The sequence below is a fragment of the Pinus tabuliformis genome, chromosome 4_1 (genome assembly GCF_031772625.1).
Source record: "Pinus tabuliformis cultivar Carrire ecotype Pingquan chromosome 4_1, CPIR1, whole genome shotgun sequence".
Taxonomy (NCBI): Eukaryota; Viridiplantae; Streptophyta; class Pinopsida; order Pinales; family Pinaceae; genus Pinus; species Pinus tabuliformis.
Genome location: NC_142303.1, coordinates 472,198,073 through 472,218,779, shown reverse-complemented (window position 1 = coordinate 472,218,779; position 20,707 = coordinate 472,198,073). Strand labels below are relative to the sequence as shown.

General features: G+C 38.0%; 1 protein-coding gene across 1 annotated transcript; it reads right to left on the bottom strand.

Moving 5' to 3' along the window:
- Positions 1-4,979: 4,979 nt before the first annotated feature.
- On the bottom strand, positions 4,980-5,804 carry LOC149176497 (ethylene-responsive transcription factor ERF015-like). The gene has a single exon (XM_089423135.1). It carries the CDS (start codon positions 5,632-5,634, stop codon positions 5,068-5,070), a length of 567 nt encoding a protein of 188 aa, XP_089279261.1. The 5' UTR covers positions 5,635-5,804; the 3' UTR covers positions 4,980-5,067.
- Between the last annotated feature and the right edge of the window lie 14,903 nt (positions 5,805-20,707).

Here is a 20,707-nt window from a genome sequence, read left to right as displayed (position 1 = left end):
AAAACGCAAGTGCAAAATTCGTCCCTATGACCTGAATAACAAAAAAAGAGATAAATTATTACTTTGCATTAAAAAAATGATAAAATAAATAAAAGAGATGTGTTCCCAGTTTGCTTGCAAAAATTTGGAAAGACCCTGTTTAAACAGAGGAGATTACCCTGGAAAGCATCCCATCTAAACCCTGGTCAGCGGTATCTGGATGCCAATGTTCCAGGAGAAACTGAGTGCGTAGAAAGTAACAGAGATGGCGAAGTCTGTTGCATTGCATTCCTGAAATAAAACATAGAAGAAAAGGAGCAATCTAAACCCTGGTCAGTGGTATCTGGATGCCAATGTTCCAGGAGAAACTGAGTGCGTAGAAAGTAACAGAGATGGCGAAGTCTGTTGCATTGCATTCCTGAAATAAAACATAGAAGAAAAGGAGCAATCTAAACCCTGGTCAGCGGTATCTGGATGCCAATGTTCTAGGAGACACTGAGTGCGTAGAAAGTAACAGAGATGGCGAAGTCTGTTGCATTGCATTCCTGAAATAAAACATAGAAGAAAAGGAGCAATCTAAACCCTGGTCAGCGGTATCTGGATGCCAATGTTCCAGGAGAAACTGAGTGCGTAGAAAGTAACAGAGATGGCGAAGTCTGTTGCATTGCATTCCTGAAACCACCACGCCCGCGACATTCGACTTTAAGCGTTCGATGTAGAGAGTGTGAAAGCAAACACTGCAGATGATCCATGGAAGCAGGGCCGAGCTAGGGCAAGGGCGACGTCTCCACTCCGAGAAGCCCCGGGAAGGAACGCTGAGCCAGGGCGAGGTGATCTGTTCCGCCGCATTTTTAATTTGAATACCTTACTGTACCCGTCTAATCAATCGTATGGCTAAAATTATTTTAATCGTCTAACATTTAAATCAAAGGCTTAGAAATGTACACGTCATCTAAGAGGAAAGTTGATTTCAAATGGAAACGCCTTACGGCGTAATTATAAATTTATTTATGTAATTTATACAATTTAAATATTTAAAAATTAAATAAAATTGCCTATAAAAAGTATAATAGATAATTATGGGGTGCATTGTTAACACTGCCATCATTTCAAGGCTCAAACAATTTAATAAATAAAAAAACACTAAATATATTTATATAATTAAAATAACACATATTATTAAACTTGTAATTATCCCAAAACTCAAATAACTTGGTAAATAAAAAAAATGCTAAATATATTTATATAATTAAAATAGTAAAAATTCACAATAATTGGGAAGGCAAAAGAATAAGTAAAAATTTAAAATAATTGGGAAAATAGAAATATAGGGAAATTGATTGACATTAGTTGCATTCCCCTTTCAATCAATCCAAGCAGTTGGACCTTTCCCATTCCCCTTAATCATTACCGTATCGAATATTATAACAGCGAAAGTGATCGCAGAAATGATGCACCTTGATTTTGAATAGTAATGATCTCGTTATAAGAACTAGGGAACACTATTTCCCCCACTTTTTGAAAAGTGGGGATTGTCCACATCATTGCCTATGATTCTAGTGAACACTGTTTCCCTTTTCTTACAGTACTATAACTTGCCCCTACCTCCTAGGAGTATCTTCCCTCAATGTTTGGCCATGAAATAAGATGGGAAATTTTCAATCAATATAAGGCAATAAAAAATCATAGATAAAGCAAATACGGCTATAAAAAGAAAATGTTGCTTTTTAATTTTGTAAATGGTTATGTTTAAAATTTAAATCATTAAATGAGGGTGAATAAGTTAGAAAGTTAAAAGATAAAAATTTTAATGTTTTCTAAATAAATTTAATAAAATAAAATTTGAAATAAAATTATTAATCATTTTTCAGAGAGAAAACCATCATATATTATATTAAGAAAATATAATGAGTAGATACATAAAAGCCAAATCATGTCGGCCGGCTGTTCCTGAAAATTCAGAAGATATTAGCTCAGGCCTTGCAAAAGCTAGAAATCTGGGCCTATAACAAGAAAGAGCTGAAACAAATCCATATGTGAAGACCCAATATATCAAAACATATCCTGGATATCTTCCAAAAATGAGAGGGAATTTCTGTGGAATAAGCTCTGCATGGAACACAGAATGAAAGCTGAGTGAGGAGAGAAGAAAAGAAGACCGTGAGAAAAGAAAACATGAGAAGAAGAACCATCATTGACATGCTGGATCGAGCATAGTAGATATGTAAACCAACGTAGAGAGAATAGGATCCTTGGAGTCCTGGAAAATGCAGGCATTCCTCCATTTCCAGAGACACCAACACGTGATGATGAATAAAGATCTCCATTCTGGACGTTGAGCACTCCACCACTTAAATCCCTCCTGAACGGAAGAGAAAACCTGTTGAGAAAAACCATGAGATAAGGAAAGTTCATACCAGATTTGGGCCGATGCTGGACACTGAAAAAACATGTGGACATTTGTTTCAGGCGCTTGACGACACATGACACATCTGCTTGGACCCGACCATCCCTTTCGTTGAAGGACCTCCCATGTGAGGTTCCGATTGGAAAAAAACAGCCAAGAGAATAAAATTGCCTTGAGCGGGCAAGATGCTTTCCAGAATTTTAAAGGGAAGATTGGAGAGGGCCGCGGCTGAAGATTTGTCGAGGCAGCTTCATATAAGTCCTTTACGCGTACTGGCTGTGTTGAGTTCGGCATTGACCATATCAATTCATCTTTGTTACCTATCTGTTTGATTCCTTTGTCAGCAAAATACTTTATCGCCAACTCCCAAATCTGTCGCAGAGAAGGAGGCAGACCAAGATCCTCTGCATCCTTCCAGATTGGCGAGGAAGATGACCACGACAAAATCAATTTGTCCCATGTGAACAGACCCCGTGTGTGCAAAAATGAAATCAGATCAGGAGTGAGCTTTGTTTCCAAGCCATATACAGTTTAATCTACGCCAATAAGTCAAATAAACCTTATAAAAAATACAAACAAAATTTATAATAATTTCCAAAAGTTAAACAACAACATGGTCTCAAACCAACCTCATTTATGATATAAAAAGTCTTGTTACATGTCCTTCAAAAAAATCTTAAACAACTCGTTAAGAGTTTACAGCTAACCAACTTCCACTCTAGGAAAAATGGCCAAAATTAAAAGGAGAAATAATACAGTGCACTTGATACCGATATGGTTTAGAATTAAGGAAAACATAGGTAGAATGGGGCTTATAATATATAAAGGCTAGTAAAGTATATAGTAAATAGAAGGCAAAAGAAAGCAATTTTAGATCATAATTTGCACTTGAAGGCAACATTGAGTTGGTAAATGAACGCAATTTCAGATCATGCTTGGCCTCTAAGTCAACAATGAGTCATATTCACTATGGTTATGTTTTCGCTCCCTGTTATAAGAATTTTTTTTAGATTTAAGATATAATTTATGTATAATGTTTTTATATTATATTAAAAATTTAATTATATATATATATATATATATATATAAAATTATGATTTAAATTTAATTATGATAAAATATTGTTTTAATATATATTTAGTTTATTTATTTTACAATTTATAATACAAATATTAATATTTTTAAATATATAATTTTCCTTTTGCTATGTTTCAATTTTTTTAATTATTATAAATATAAGTCTACATTTGTTTACAATTTCAATTAATTTTTTTTTTTTTTTTAAATCTAGACTTCATTATTAAATTTCCTTTTAGAAATTTCACTGTGAAATAGCAAAATTAAAAATAGATACCGCACCTCACCTCATGGATACCGTACTTCCGGAAATCTCTCATGGTAATAACTTTCCCGTTGTAAATTTCAAATTTAAGGAAAAACACAAATGTTTAACTGATAAATGGAAGACAAATTCCAAGCTGATCATCTTGCTCAAACGTTTACCGTGTATATATGTGAATATTCCCTTCGACTTCGCTTGTGAAGCGAGCAACCATAGAAATGGTTTCGGGCAACGATCGCGATCATATTTTAATTACAAGTGGCTAAAAATATATATGAATTAATTTTATATAAATCAAAATCTAAGAGTGGCCGTTATTTTAGATTTAATTGATTGATTTGTTTGAAGTGTGGTTTTTTTTTAATAGTTTTGTAGTTAATTTTCTAATTTAATTTGTCTAGAATTTTATAGAGATTCATTGAAATTATAAATTTGATGTGTGAACTCTGTACTATAAAAGTGCCTCAGGGATTTTTTAAAGTGTTGAATCTAAATATTCAATAACACGCTTTATATTGTGATCTCTGATCTATTTTTCCTAAGCTTTTGACTCCTATTTTGTTTTTTGTTCCAAAAATATCCTTGGCATATGGGGCCGACAATTGAACTAACATTCTATACATAGGTGCTGCTAGCAATATTTCTCTATACGTTATATCTTTTCCAGATCTGATATGGCTCCTTAAATCCATTCTCTCCATGTGGTTATGATCATCTATACAGCCATATCTGATGGTCCCCATATGAATTGCTGTACTTTTTTGTTGGATGCATATAATACAATCATAAAGTTTTTTTTCATTCTGAAAATATACAATAACACAAATCAAAATTTCACCAGAAATTTATTTTAATTTGTCTAGAATTTTGTAGGGATTTATTGAAACTATAAATTTGATGAGTGACTTCTGTACAATAAAAATACTTCTGAGATTTTTCAAAATGTTAAATCCAAATATACAATACCACATATTATTTTTGCACATGGGCGTTATCCCACGTGGAAGGGACGACCGGTTAATAGCCTCCCCACAAGGATTCGACACTCCACGCATGTCAGCGCTGCTCCGCAGCAATTGTAAACATCTCGATTCTGTGTATATGTAAAAATTGTGAATCTGAATTAATATATAACTTTAAAAAAAAGACTCACCCCCTCCTTTTAAAAAAAATAATTCAAAACAAATTTATTTGGACCAAAAATATGCCGAAAAATCCAAAAAGAAATATCACTAATTTCCGAAAGGGGTTATAATCTCATCAATCACATAAACATATCAACTAATAATATAATTTAATTGAATTCACATGGTAGAATTTCAGCAGTAAGGAAGAAAGATTAAAAAATCCCCAAGTCCCAGTCTTCCGACTGCTGGAGGAGAATCCCAAAATCCTCCATTAACACATCCACCGGAGGAATATCCTCTACGTTTAGCAACCCCCCACTGTTCGTACCCTCAAGTGGGACGGAATCCCCAAAGGTCGTACTCCGTTCCGAAATAAACGGTTGGCCGTCAATGTCACATCCCGCTTCCAAACTGGCCGACGATGATGCCGCGCCGTTTTCCGAAGGAAGCTGAAATTCTTCCGCAGCGAACTTGGCCGCCGCGGCTTGAATTTGCGGCGGTGATTGAAACGAAGCGCAGGGAATTTTGGGCGGTGAGTGGGGAAAATTGAGCTTGGCCGTGGATCCTCTGAGGCAGTAGACGGCAAAGTCATATGCACGGGCAGCTTTTTCCGGGGTGTCGTAGGAGCCCAACCAAATTCTGCCACTGGAATTGGGAATTCGAATTTCCGACACCCATTTCCCCCATTTTCTCATCCGGATTCCCTTGAACTGCCGCGACTTCAGTGAGCAGCTTTTGGGACTAATGCGGCAGCTCGGGTTTTGCGAGGGTTTAGTCATTGCAAGATTTTGCAGGCGAGTCGCACTGAGGAAGTGCGGGTAAAGTTTTATGTCGTTCCAAGGGAGGAAGTAGTGTGATAGTGAGGGGATTTGAAGTCGGGAATCACAGAGATGGTGGTAGCTACTGCACTTGAGCAAGTGAATGTCTGCGGGATGAGATTATTTGCTGTAACTGCCAACATATTTATAGAGCCGGGAAAACGTGTGGAGTGAATGGAATCCTTTGTGGTGTGGTCTAAGAAATTTCCGCGCAGGGGATTTAGTATTAAAAAGATGGAACATATTTACGTCGGTGTGAATGTGTCTTGGACGAGTCAGAACTAGAACGTTTGGACTAGGCTAATCTGTAATATTCCAGAAATCCATTGGCTACTTCCCTTCATCCGACTTTCCAACGAAAACTTAGTTCGCGTTCAAATCTGTACGTTTCGTTGCAGTTGACGCTTCCAGACACGACCGCAACTCGATATAAGGTAATGATGTATTGTCCTCCATCAAATAGTCACCAACAGAAGAAACACTTTACGATATCTGTCAACTCACCACTCGAACAACAGGGTATGACGTCATTTTAGGGACATGTACCTGTCCGATCCGCGTGGATGATTAAATCTATGCTGTCCCGCACTATCACCCGTGACCCAAGTGACCCTCCTCAGTTGTTGAAGCAGTGGGCTATCAATTTTTTAACTATTTATTTATTCATTAATGTACAGGGGTATATGCTACTAGTTGGATTTAAATAAATTCAAAGGTAGCATATATTGTCACTGTCTATTAATGAATAGATAGCTTTAAAAATATGCATTGCAGTTTTTAGTGGAAAGTTTTAAATTTAAATTAAAAATATATATTTAAAAAAAATTAATAATAGTAAATTTAAATGGTACCATTTACAATTTTTAAATATTAAACAAAAATTAAAATATCACATTTTTATTAATTAAATAATAATAATATTTTAAATAATAAAAAGATAATTCTAACTCAAAATTGTATAAATAATCCTTAAAGCTCTGTAACCATCTCCTTATTTTTAATAAAAGATGGTGTATTTTTTTCCCTGTGTTATTCAGGCATTTGATATTGGTATTCAGCACGGTGCATTTGATTCATTTTTCTGAAAACCGATTTTTTTGATAATATATATATATTTTTTAAAGTTTGGTAATATTATATTTTTATTATGTCTGATATATTACTTTAATTTCAAAAGAACTAATAATTCCATATCAAAGAACGTAAATTACCTAATCACCATTACTTCATAGTTGATTATTTTGATAATATGAAAATTAACCAAAATTTTAAATTTTATTATTAAAACTATTTTTATGGTCGTTTTAACCTCGAACATCAAAGCTTTTTCAAACATGAAGGTTTTTCAAATTTTATTATTATTTAAATAATCCTTGAAAAAGATATTTAAAATATCCCAATATCCTCTTAAAAGAACTTAAATAAATATCCCATTATCCTCTCAAAAAGGAACAGAAAAGTTAAAGTCGATACCGATTTATCATGTGAACACAACATAAAAGCTAGATACTAATTTATTACGTAAACACAACGTCTATAGGAAGCAGGGAGTTGTACGTATATACATTACCCTTACATTCAAAATGGAATGAATGATCTTGGAGATGAATTCCGCAGTCCTCCTTGGCTCAGGAAACTACCACCTCTAACTCCACCATTCTTACCAGGTTGCCTTTTATCCGCACATTTTGTGATTCTCTTTCATTATTTACAATATCATGTATTTATATTTATCCACGACTTATTGTATATATTTAACATCATAGGTACAAAAATGCACATACGAAATTGTTAAAAAGCAATGGTTGAATTAATAAAAAATATTTGCTAGTCAGCTCTACGAAAGAGAGTCTGAACTAGGAGAGTCTGGGTCTGCAGAACGAGAGTCTGGGTCTGTAGAACGTTCTACATTCTTGATGTACATCACACATTAAATAGCAATCATGGTTTTAGGGAAGTTAGAACCATACCCTAAGAAATAAAAACTAATCCCTATGCCAAGGTCTCGTGAACCAACTCACACTATTCTAAGATATTCTCCATTATCTTCAACACTCCCCTTTAATGGAGGAGGGGTTCACAAATATGCCTAACATCTCCCTAAACATTTCAAACTTAATTTTGACAAGAGGCTTAGTGAAAATGTCTGTAACATTATCACATATATTACAATATACCAGATGGATTTCTTTTGATTACACTTTCTCCCTGACAAAGTGGAATTGTGTATCAATGTGTTTAGTGTTCTTGTGAAACACTGGATTATTAGCAAGTTTGATTGAACTCTGATTGTCACATCTGATTGTTGTTGCATCTTTTTGTTCTTCCCCAACATCCTGGAGAAGTCTCCGCAACCAAACTGTCTCACATGTTGCTGTGCACATGGCTTGATACTCTGCTTCCATTGAAGACAAGGAAACTGTGTTTTGTTTCTTGCTGCTCCATGTAATCACCCCGGATCCAATGCTGAATGCATAACCTGTTATGGATCTGCGATCGTCTACATTTCCAACCCAGTCGAAATCTGTAAATCCTGTTAATCTAACATCAGATGAATCAGTATAAATAATACCATAGTCTATAGTACCTTGTATATACCTCAAAACACATTTTGTTGCATTCCAATGACTCTCAAGTGGCTTGGACATGTATTGACTTAGCACACTGACTGCATAAGCCAAATCTGGTCTAGTAGTGGTCAGGTAGATTCCAATCAACTGTCTGTAAAGTGTCACATCTGCCTCTTTAGAGCCATCCTCACTCTGAAGTTTAATGTTCTGCTGTAATGGTACTGCTGCAGCCTTACACTGATCCATCCTGAATCTTTCCAGTAGACCTTTGACATACTTACCTTGGGATAGAAAAGTTTTTCCTGAATCTCTCCAAATCTCAAGACCCAAACAGTATCTTAATTCACCAAGGTATTTCATTTCGAACACATGTGACATTTGTTGCTTGATTTATTTGATTAGAGCAATAACATCACCTATAATAATTAAATCATCTACATACAAAGAAATCAACACTATGCGCCCCTATTCATCTTTCATGGTATACAGATTAGGGTCGTTTTTACTTGTGTTCTAGCCAAGTTGTAGAAAAAATGAATCAATCTTTTCATACCAGGACCTACGTGTTTGCTTTAGTTCATATAAATATTTCTTTAATCTACAGACTAAATGTTCTTTCCCTTTGTGTACAAACCCTTCGGGTTGCTCTAAATAAACCCCCTCTTTCAATTCTCCATTTAAAAATGCAGACTTTACATCTAGTTGGTGAATCATCCAATGTTTCTTTGTAACTAAAGCAATCAACATTCTGATGGTATTTAGTTTAGCTATAGGGGCAAAGGTTTCTTCATAGTCAATGCCTTCTTTTTTTGAATACCCCTTTGCTACCAATCTAGCTTTTAATTTATCTATGGTTCCATCTGCATTAATCTTTGGTTTATACAACCATTTACAACCTATGGTTTGTTTCCCTTTAGGAATTTCAACCAGCTCCCAAGTGTTGTTCCTGATTATAGATTCATATTCCTGTTCCATAGTTGTTTTCCATTCACTACATTCATTTTCTTCCTTATAACTAGAAGGTTCAACAACATTCATCATACTAGTTATAAAAGCATTTTCCCTATATCTTGCTGGCAACTGAGCTTTCCTACCTGATCTCCTGAGCGTTGGTGTAGCTTCTGACCTATTATGAGTTTCCTATGCTGGACTCGACTTGATTGCTGCATCTGAATTTTATTCTTTTGCCTTTGTCTGCTGATCCTGGTTTTTTCCTGTTTCTTCACTTTCTTCCACCAAGAACAGAATATCTAATTCCACATTGCACTTATCAGTGTTGGCATTATGTTTCTGGTATGGCTATATGTTACAGATGTTGTACTTGATGGCAACTCCCATGACAAGGCTCTCCATTTATTGAAAAATTAAGAAGGACGCAGGAAATCAGTTCAGAAGGTGCGTACCCGCAGGTACACCATGCAGAAGCCGTGTCCAGAGACGCAGGCCAGCCGTTCAGGAGGTGCGTCCACCCAGTGCACACTTTTCAAGGCAGAGAAAAGCACATGTGGGGGTTTCTTGTGATTTACTCTTGGTATCTAGCCGACGGTATTGTGTTATTAAGGTGTCGGTTCGTGGTATTGTTCCATGATTTGAGGAGGAGCTTGCCTATATAAAGCAAAGGAGATCATTTGGCTCAGAAGTGTCTTTGGTTGAATATCTTAGGAGGGTAGATCTGGTCTAGATCTAAAAAGGCGAATCTTCTGAAAGACTGAGATCCCTTTGGCGCATGATCAGATCTGTAGATCTGACTGTTTGGGTTACTCTTAAAGTCTTAAAATCATTCATACCCGAAGGTACGCAGGTTCAGTGAAAGGCAAGTGCGCCGGGACGCAGTGCAGTAAGGAGAGACCTGCGTGGGGACGCAGGGAAGAGCAAGATTCAGGTGCGTCTGGGACGCAGTACAGTAACAGGCGCACTGCGTGGGGACGCAGAGAATAATAAGGATCAGGTGCGTCTCTGAGCAAAAAGACGCGGCACGATTGTATTTCTGGGTGCGTCTCTGCAGCAAAAGAACGCGGCGCGACAGTGTTTTTGGGTGCGTCCCTGCAGCAACAGGACGCAGTTCAGTTGAAGGAACAGTGCGTGGGCACGTAGCGCAACAGAAGGATCTCTGCGTGTGGACGCAAGGGAGCAGAAGGTTAACTGCGTCTGGTCGCAGGCCACAGAAGGGAAAACTGCGTCTCTGTCTTAAGATGTTCTGTTGATTGAATTTCTCTGTTGATAAGGTGTTCTGGGTTAGTTCTGTTATTACTGATCTGATAACTGTAGTGGACTGTAACTGTTATGTACTTGATGATCATTTGATGCTTTATGAAAAGAAGTAGGGGGTTGTAGCTCCCTTCCAGGAGAAGACTGGAAAATGAGAGAGAGTTGTAGCTCTCTGCAGGTTGCAGCCTGCGTACTGGTAAAGGACTGCACCAGTACAAAATCATTGTAAAAGGAGTTTCTAATTTGAAAGAAGATAGAGACATATTGCAGCAGGTGGTTTTCACCCACATTGGGTTTCCACCTTACATCTTGTGTTCTTTGGTGTGACTATCTGTTTTCTTTGTTCATGCTCATTATTTTATGCAAAAATAATTCAAAGATCAAATAAGGAAGATTTATTAAATTGCTAGATAATACTGATTCACCCCCCCTCTCAGTATTATTTCCAACAATTGGTATCAGAGCAGGTCCTTCAGAGAAGCTTGATCGCTTGAAGGTAGATCATTCATCATGAGCAACTACGAGAGAGAAGCATCAATCAGGCCACCGGTTTTTGATGGGACAAACTTCAATTATTGGAAGGTAAGAGTTACTGCATATCTTCAATCTCTTGGTACAGAAGTTTGGGACATTGTAGAAACAGGCTACACTTTTCCTTCAGCTACTCCTACAGATGCAGCTGAGAAGAAGAAGTATGAAACAAATGCGAAAGCAGTCAGTACTCTATTAGGCTGTATATCCCAAACGGAATTCATGAAGGTAATGCACTACAAATCCGCAAAAGAGATATGGGACAAAATTGTCACGAGCTATGAAGGAGATGAACAGGTAAAGCGTGCTAAACTTCAAACTCTCAGGATTCAGTATGAGACTCTCAAGATGTATAATGATGAAAGTGTGGCTAATTATTTTCTTCGGGTAGATGAGATTGTTAATTGTATGAAAAATTTGGGTGAAGAAATAAAAGAGGCTATAGTGGTTGAAAAGGTTCTAAGATCATTGTCCCCCAAGTTTGAATCTAAAGTATCTGCAATAGAAGAAAAGGAAAATCTACGAATTCTTACTATGTCTCAGCTACATGGAATTCTAACTGCTTATGAAATGAGAAAGGGAGGTCCATCAGACAGAAGAGAAGCTGCTTTCAAGGCATCAGGCAAAGGAGATTATTATGAAGCAAGCCACGTCCCAGAAGAAGAGGAAGAAGAATCAAATTTTGTCAGAAATCTTCAAAGGGGTTCTGGAAGGTTCAGAGGTAAGTTACCTTTTAAATGCTTTGCTTGTGGAAGAGTAGGTCATTATGCTGCAAAATGTCCTTATAAGGATAAAGGAAAGGAACCTGCTAGATGGAACAAGAAACAAAACGCAAATAAGAAAAGCTACTACACTCATGAAGATAGTGATGGTCTATCAAACAGTGATGAAGATGAACAAGGTAATGAATATAAGTTGTTAATGGCATTTGAAGATGATGATTATATGGATGCTGTAGATGTGGATAACCTTTATGATGAAATTACTAGACTCAAGAGATGTATAGAAGAAAAGAACATGATCATTGATACTCTACAATTTCAAATTGATGAAAAGGAAAAACATCTTGAAAAATTAGAAGGTGAAATTGTTGGTCTTAGAAAAGAGATTGAGAAAACAAAAGCTATTAATCTCAAGTTTGTCAAAGGATCTGAAACTTTGGATGAGATTATCAATGTGCAGCGGTCTCCTCTAAACAAGACAGGTCTGGGCTATAATGGAGAAACTTCTCAAGCATCCACCTCAAAAAGTTATCTTGATGCAGCAAGAAGAAATGAGCAAAAGAACAATGAAGATCAACAGGTAAAGCAGGAACGAATTACAAACAGAAACTATCAAGGGCAATCCATCTTAAGGGTGAACAAAAGCTACAACCAGCCACAGGTAAAATCTTCTCAATTTGGTTCAAGAATAGATGAAAATAGAAATTACAATCAGTTGGCTGGTAGATTCAATAACCGCAGAAGTTTCTTCAATGGACAATGCTTTTCTTGCCATAACTTTGGTCACAAAGCAGCTCAATGTGTTGCATATAAAACGATCATGACTAGGGAAGCTCAAAAACAAAGAAGTATGACAGGGATTACAAAAAGGACCTATAACAACTTTTCGGCTCTTGAAAATGAAGTTGAATGTTCTATTTGCAATAATTTTGGTCATGAAGACTCTGAATGCAGGAGCAGGTTTCAGCAGAAAAAGGAACAAGCCTCAAGCACCAAAACATGGAGAATAAAGGAACCTCAAACAGAAAGATGTGGGATAGCTTTTTATGCAGAAGGACAGGAAAATCTATGGTACATTGACAGTGGATGTTCGAAGCATATGACAGGTGATAAAGAAAAACTTGAATCTTATTCTGCTCTAGAAAAGGGAAAGAAAGTCTCTTTTGGAAATGATACTCCTGCAACTATAAAAGGAAAAGGCATTGCTCAGTTAAAAGAAAAGGTCAAGGCTGGAAATGTTTTGTATGTTGATGGATTGAAGCATAATCTTCTAAGTGTCAGCCAGATGTGTGATCAAAGAACCGAGGTTATATTCAGATCGAATGGATGTCTTGTTCGTGATCTTGATACAGGTAAAACAGTGCTCAAAGGCAAAAGAACTCCAAATAATCTGTACATATTTGAAGAAGGACAACAACAATGCTATCTGAGCAAGGATGAAGAGCACTGGTTATGGCATCGAAGGTTGGGACATCTAAGCTTCTCACAAATAAGGAAAGCATGCAAATATCAGGCAGTTCGCGATCTTCCAGATATCAAAATTCCTGACAACACCATATGCAGATCATGTCAGTTTGGAAAACAAACCAGAACTAACTTTCCAGAGAAAGAAGGATCAGCTAGCATGCCTCTTGAGCTAGTACATACAGATACATGTGGTCCATTCAGGAAAAGAACACCTAGAGGAGAGGAATACTTGATATTATTTATTGACGATTTCTCCAGGTTTGTCTGGTTAGGACTTATGAAGCACAAAGATGAAGCATTCGAAAAATTCAAATCCTTCAAAGCCTTGGTTGAAAATGAATCAGGTCACAAAATTAAGTGCCTCAGATCCGACAGAGGTGGGGAATTTACTTCAAATGAATTTTTCGATTTCTGTGATGAACATGGGATAAGGAGAGAATTCTCTACAGCTAGAACTCCTCAGCAAAATGGAGTTGTGGAAAGAATGAACAGAACAATCCAACAAATGGCTCGTGCTATGCTTGATGAATCAGGAACTCCCGCAACTTTCTGGGGTGAAGCTGCACATGCTGCGGTTGTTATTCTCAACAAAACAAATGTCCGGTGAACAGCACTCAAACTCCTCATGAGCTCTGGAGTGGTAGGAATCCTTCGGTAAAGCACTTCAAAATCTTTGGGAGCAAATGCTATATCAAGAATACTGATGAGCAGCTTGGCAAACTTGAACCTAGAGCAGATGAAGGCATTCTTCTTGGTTATTCTCCACATAGCAAAGCATACAAATGCTACAATAAAAGACTTGGCAGAATTGTTGACAGCATTGATGTAGTGGTTGATGAGAAGGGATACATTCCTAGGCAAGTACATCATGAAGACATAGAAGAAGATGAAGGCTACCCTCAAAGACAGAATGATGAAGAAGAAGAACCTCAAGAAGAACCTCAAGAAGAACCAGAGGAGCAGACAAGAATAGAAGAGAAAACTCCATCCAGATATGTTCAGAAGAATCATCCAGAATCTCAGATTGTGGGGCAGAAAGAAGCAGGTGTACAAACAAGAAGAACAGTTGCAGAAGCCTCAAGCTATTTGGCATTACTCTCCTCTACTGAACCACAAAATGTGAAAGAAGCATGCAAAGATGAATGTTGGGTGAAAGCAATGGATGAAGAACTTGAGCAAATCGAAAAGAACAACACTTGGGAGCTGGTTCCTAGACCAAAGGATAAGAATGTTATCGGAACAAAATGGGTCTTCAAAAATAAATTGAATGAAAATGGAGAAGTAATTAGAAACAAAGCCAGACTTGTTTGTAAAGGGTATGCGCAGCAAGAAGGAATAGACTTTGAAGAAACCTTTGCTCCTGTTGCAAGACTTGAGGCCATCCGAATGTTCCTTGCTCTCTCAAGTTTTCAAAACTTCAAAGTATTTCAAATGGACGTGAAATCAGCCTTTCTGAATGGAGACTTGGAAGAAGAAGTATACATTGAACAGCCAGATGGGTTCATTCTTGGAAATGATCCAAATCTTGTATGCAGATTGAAAAAGGCTCTCTATGGTCTCAAACAAGCTCCAAGGGCTTGGTACTACCGTTTGGACAAATATCTTCATCAACAAGGTTTCTCAAAAGGATCAGCAGATAGCAATCTTTATATAAAAGTTGAAAATGACAAATTGCTAATACTTGTTGTGTATGTAGATGACATTATTTTTGGCAGCAATGAAGAAGCTATGAGTCAAAGCTTTGCCTCGGTCATGCAGAAAGAATTTGAAATGTCTTTGCTAGGAGAACTGACATATTTCCTTGGTTTGCAAATCCAACAAAAAGAAGGAGGAATCTTTTTATCTCAAACCAAGTATCTCAAACAGATTTTGAAGAAATATGGTATGGAAGATGCAAAACCAGTATGTACACCCATGGTCACAGGATGTAGCCTCAGTGCAAATGATGAATCTGCAGCAGTACATCAACCAACCTACAGATCTATGATTGGAAGTTTACTTTATTTGACAGGTACCCGACCGGACATCATGCATGCAGTTGGAATAGTTGGAAGATTTCAGGCAAATCCGAAGGAGACTCATCTTCAGGCAGTGAAGAGAATTTTCAAATATCTTCAAGGGACTCAAAATTATGGCTTATGGTATCCTAGAGATACAGATCTTACTCTTCATGCTTATACAGATGCAGATTGGGCCGGAAGCGTGGATGACAGGAAAAGCACAAGTGGTGGTGCGTTCTTTATGGGTTCCAGACTGGTATCTTGGTTCAGCAAGAAACAGAGTTCGATTGCCTTGTCTACAGCTGAAGCGGAATATGTTGCTGCTGCATCTTGTTGCACTCAACTCCTTTGGATGATGCAGACTTTGCAGGATTTTCAAATCACTTGTACACCACCTATCCCCATCTTATGTGATAACACAAGTGCAATCAGCATCTCAAAGAATCCGGTTATGCATTCAAAAACCAAGCACATACCAATCAAGTACCATTTTCTCCGGGAACAAGTACTTGAACAGAAGGTCAAGTTGGAGTATGTTCCTTCTAAGGAACAAGTTGCTGATATTCTCACCAAACCATTGCCCAGGGACACTTTTGAATACCTCAGGCAAAAGCTGGGGGTTGTTGATGCATCATCTTATTGTTGAACCTTTTCTGATTGATGGTACAGGTTCAGGGGGAGCATATAATGCATTGTTGGCATTATGGAGGATGGTCAGAAGGAGATCTTGGAAATAGCTGCAATATGTCTCTATCTCTTTCATGGTGGTTTATGGTTCTTTGTTGCAGATCTGGTTCATATTCAGGGGGAGCATGTTCTTAGGGGGAGCATACCCCTTTGCCCTTGATGTCAAAGGGGGAGAATGAAGCTGAAGACTGAAGATTGTGAGGTTGCCATCAAGTCCAAAGGGGGAGATTGTTGGCATTATGTTTCTGGTATGGCTATATGTTACAGATGTTGTACTTGATGGCAACTCCCATGACAAGGCTCTCCATTTATTGAAAAATTAAGAAGGACGCAGGAAATCAGTTCAGAAGGTGCGTACCCGCAGGTACACCATGCAGAAGCTGCGTCCAGAGACGCAGGCCAGCCGTTCAGGAGGTGCGTCCACCCAGTGCACACTTTTCAAGGCAGAGAAAAGCACATGTGGGGGTTTCTTGTGATTTACTCTTGGTATCTAGCCGACGGTATTGTGTTATTATGGTGTCGGCTCGTGGTATTGTTCCATGATTTGAGGAGGAGCTTGCCTATATAAAGCAAAGGAGATCATTTGGCTCAGAAGTGTCTTTGGTTGAATATCTTAGGAGGGTAGATCTGGTCTAGATCTAAAAAGGCGAATCTTCTGAAAGACTGAGATCTCTTTGGCGCATGATCAGATCTGTAGATCTGACTGTTTGGGTTACTCTTAAAGTCTTAAAATCATTCATACCCGAAGGTACGCAGGTTCAGTGAAAGGCAAGTGCGCCGGGACGCAGTGCAGTAAGGAGAGACCTGCGTGGGGACGCAGGGAAGAGCAAGATTCAGGTGCGTCTGGGACGCAGTACAGTAATAGGCGCACTGCGTGGGGACGCAGAGAATAATAAGGATCAGGTGCGTCTCTGAGCAAAAAGACGCGGCATGATTGTATTTCTGGGTGCGTCTCTGCAGCAAAAGAACGCGGCGCGACAGTGTTTTTGGGTGCGTCCCTGCAGCAACAGGACGCAGTTCAGTTGAAGGAACAGTGCGTGGGCACGCAGCGCAACAGAAGGATCTCTGTGTGTGGACGCAAGGGAGCAGAAGGTTAACTACGTCTGGTCGCAGGCCACAGAAGGGAAAACTGCGTCTCTGTCTTAAGATGTTCTGTTGATTGAATTTCTCTATTGATAAGGTGTTCTGGGTTAGTTCTGTTATTACTGATCTGATAACTGTAGTGGACTGTAACTGTTATGTACTTGATGATCATTTGATGCTGTATGAAAAGAAGTAGGGGGTTGTAGCTCCCTTCCAGGAGAAGACTGGAAAACGAGAGAGAGTTGTAGCTCTCTGCAGGTTGCAGCCTGCGTACTGGTAAAGGACTGCACCAGTACAAAATCATTGTAAAAGGAGTTTCTAATTTGAAAGAAGATAGAGACATATTGCAGCAGGTGGTTTTCACCCACATTGGGTTTCCACCTTACATCTTGTGTTCTTTGGTGTGACTATCTGTTTTCTTTGTTCATGCTCATTATTTTATGCAAAAATAATTCAAAGATCAAATAAGGAAGATTTATTAAATTGCTAGATAATACTGATTCACCCCCCCTCTCAGTATTATTTCCAACAATTGGTATCAGAGCAGGTCCTTCAGAGAAGCTTGATCGCTTGAAGGTAGATCATTCATCATGAGCAACTACAAGAGAGAAGCATCAATCAGGCCACCGGTTTTTGATGGGACAAACTTCAATTATTGGAAGGTAAGAGTTACTGCATATCTTCAATCTCTTGGTACAGAAGTTTGGGACATTGTAGAAACAGGCTACACTTTTACTTCAGCTACTCCTACAGATGCAGCTGAGAAGAAGAAGTATGAAACAAATGCGAAAGCAGTTAGTACTCTATTAGGCTGTATATCCCAAACGGAATTCATGAAGGTAATGCACTACAAATCCGCAAAAGAGATATGGGACAAAATTGTCACGAGCTATGAAGGAGATGAACAGGTAAAGCGTGCTAAACTTCAAACTCTCAGGATTCAGTATGAGACTCTCAAGATGTATAATGATGAAAGTGTGGCTAATTATTTTCTTCGGGTAGATGAGATTGTTAATTGTATGAAAAATTTGGGTGAAGAAATAAAAGAGGCTATAGTGGTTGAAAAGGTTCTAAGATCATTGTCCCCCAAGTTTGAATCTAAAGTATCTGCAATAGAAGAAAAGGAAAATCTACGAATTCTTACTATGTCTAAGCTACATGGAATTCTAACTGCTTATGAAATGAGAAAGGGAGGTCCATCAGACAGAAGAGAAGCTGCTTTCAAGGCATCAGGCAAAGGAGATTATTATGAAGCAAGCCACATCCCAGAAGAAGAGGAAGAAGAATCAAATTTTGTCAGAAATCTTCAAAGGGGTTCTGGAAGGTTCAGAGGTAAGTTACCTTTTAAATGCTTTGCTTGTGGAAGAGTAGGTCATTATGCTGCAAAATGTCCTTATAAGGATAAAGGAAAGGAACCTGCTAGATGGAACAAGAAACAAAATGCAAATAAGAAAAGCTACTACACTCATGAAGATAGTGATGGTCTATCAAACAGTGATGAAGATGAACAAGGTAATGAATATAAGTTGTTAATGGCATTTGAAGATGATGATTATATGGATGCTGTAGATGTGGATAACCTTTATGATGAAATTACTAGACTCAAGAGATGTATAGAAGAAAAGAACATGATCATTGATACTCTACAATTTCAAATTGATGAAAAGGAAAAACATCTTGAAAAATTAGAAGGTGAAATTGTTGGTCTTAGAAAAGAGATTGAGAAAACAAAAGCTATTAATCTCAAGTTTGTCAAAGGATCTGAAACTTTGGATGAGATTATCAATGTGCAGCGGTCTCCTCTAAACAAGACAGGTCTGGGCTATAATGGAGAAACTTCTCAAGCATCCACCTCAAAAAGTTATCTTGATGCAGCAAGAAGAAATGAGCAAAAGAACAATGAAGATCAACAGGTAAAGCAGGAACGAATTACAAACAGAAACTATCAAGGGCAATCCATCTTAAGGGTGAACAAAAGCTACAACCAGCCACAGGTAAAATCTTCTCAATTTGGTTCAAGAATAGATGAAAATAGAAATTACAATCAGTTGGCTCGTAGATTCAATAACCGCAGAAGTTTCTTCAATGGACAATGCTTTTCTTGCCATAACTTTGGTCACAAAGCAGCTCAATGTGTTGCATATAAAACACGATCATGACTAGGGAAGCTCAAAAACAAAGAAGTATGACAGGGATTACAAAAAGGACCTATAACAACTTTTCGGCTCTTGAAAATGAAGTTGAATGTTCTATTTGCAATAATTTTGGTCATGAAGACTCTGAATGCAGGAGCAGGTTTCAACAGAAAAAGGAACAAGCCTCAAGCACCAAAACATGGAGAATAAAGGAACCTCAAACAGAAAGATGCGGGATAGCTTTTTATGCAGAAGGACAGGAAAATCTATGGTACATTGACAGTGGATGTTCGAAGCATATGACAGGTGATAAAGAAAAACTTGAATCTTATTCTGCTCTAGAAAAGGGAAAGAAAGTCTCTTTTGGAAATGATACTCCTGCAACTATAAAAGGAAAAGGCATTGCTCAGTTAAAAGAAGAGGTCAAGGCTGGAAATGTTTTGTATGTTGATGGATTGAAGCATAATCTTCTAAGTGTCAGCCAGATGTGTGATCAAAGAACCGAGGTTATATTCAGATCGAATGGATGTCTTGTTCGTGATCTTGATACAGGTAAAACAGTGCTCAAAGGCAAAAGAACTCCAAATAATCTGTACATATTTGAAGAAGGACAACAACAATGCTATCTGAGCAAGGATGAAGAGCACTGGTTATGGCATCGAAGGTTGGGACATCTAAGCTTCTCACAAATAAGGAAAGCATGCAAATATCAGGCAGTTCGCGATCTTCCAGATATCAAAATTCCTGACAACACCATATGCAGATCATGTCAGTTTGGAAAACAAACCAGAACTAACTTTCCAGAGAAAGAAGGATCAGCTAGCATGCCTCTTGAGCTAGTACATACAGATACATGTGGTCCATTCAGGAAAAGAACACCTAGAGGAGAGGAATACTTGATATTATTTATTGACGATTTCTCCAGGTTTGTCTGGTTAGGACTTATGAAGCACAAAGATGAAGCATTCGAAAAATTCAAATCCTTCAAAGCCTTGGTTGAAAATGAATCAGGTCACAAAATTAAGTGCCTCAGATCCGACAGAGGTGGGGAATTTACTTCAAATGAATTTTTCGATTTCTGTGATGAACATGGGATAAGGAGAGAATTCTCTACAGCTAGAACTCCTCAGCAAAATGGAGTTGTGGAAAGAATGAACAAAACAATCCAACAAATGGCTCGTGCTATGCTTGATGAATCAGGAACTCCCGCTACTTTCTGGGGTGAAGCTGCACATGCTGCGGTTGTTATTCTCAACAAAACAAATGTCCGAGTAAACAGCACTCAAACTCCTCATGAGCTCTGGAATGGTAGGACTCCTTCGGTAAAGCACTTCAAAATCTTTGGGAGCAAATGCTATATCAAGAATACTGATGAGCAGCTTGGCAAACTTGAACCTAGAGCAGATGAAGGCATTCTTCTTGGTTATTCTCCATATAGCAAAGCATACAAATGCTACAATAAAAGACTTGGCAGAATTGTTGACAGCATTGATGTAGTGGTTGATGAGAAGGGATACATTCCTAGGCAAGTACATCATGAAGACATAGAAGAAGATGAAGGCTACCCTCAAAGACAGAATGATGAAGAAGAAGAACCTCAAGAAGAACCTCAAGAAGAACCAGAGAAGCAG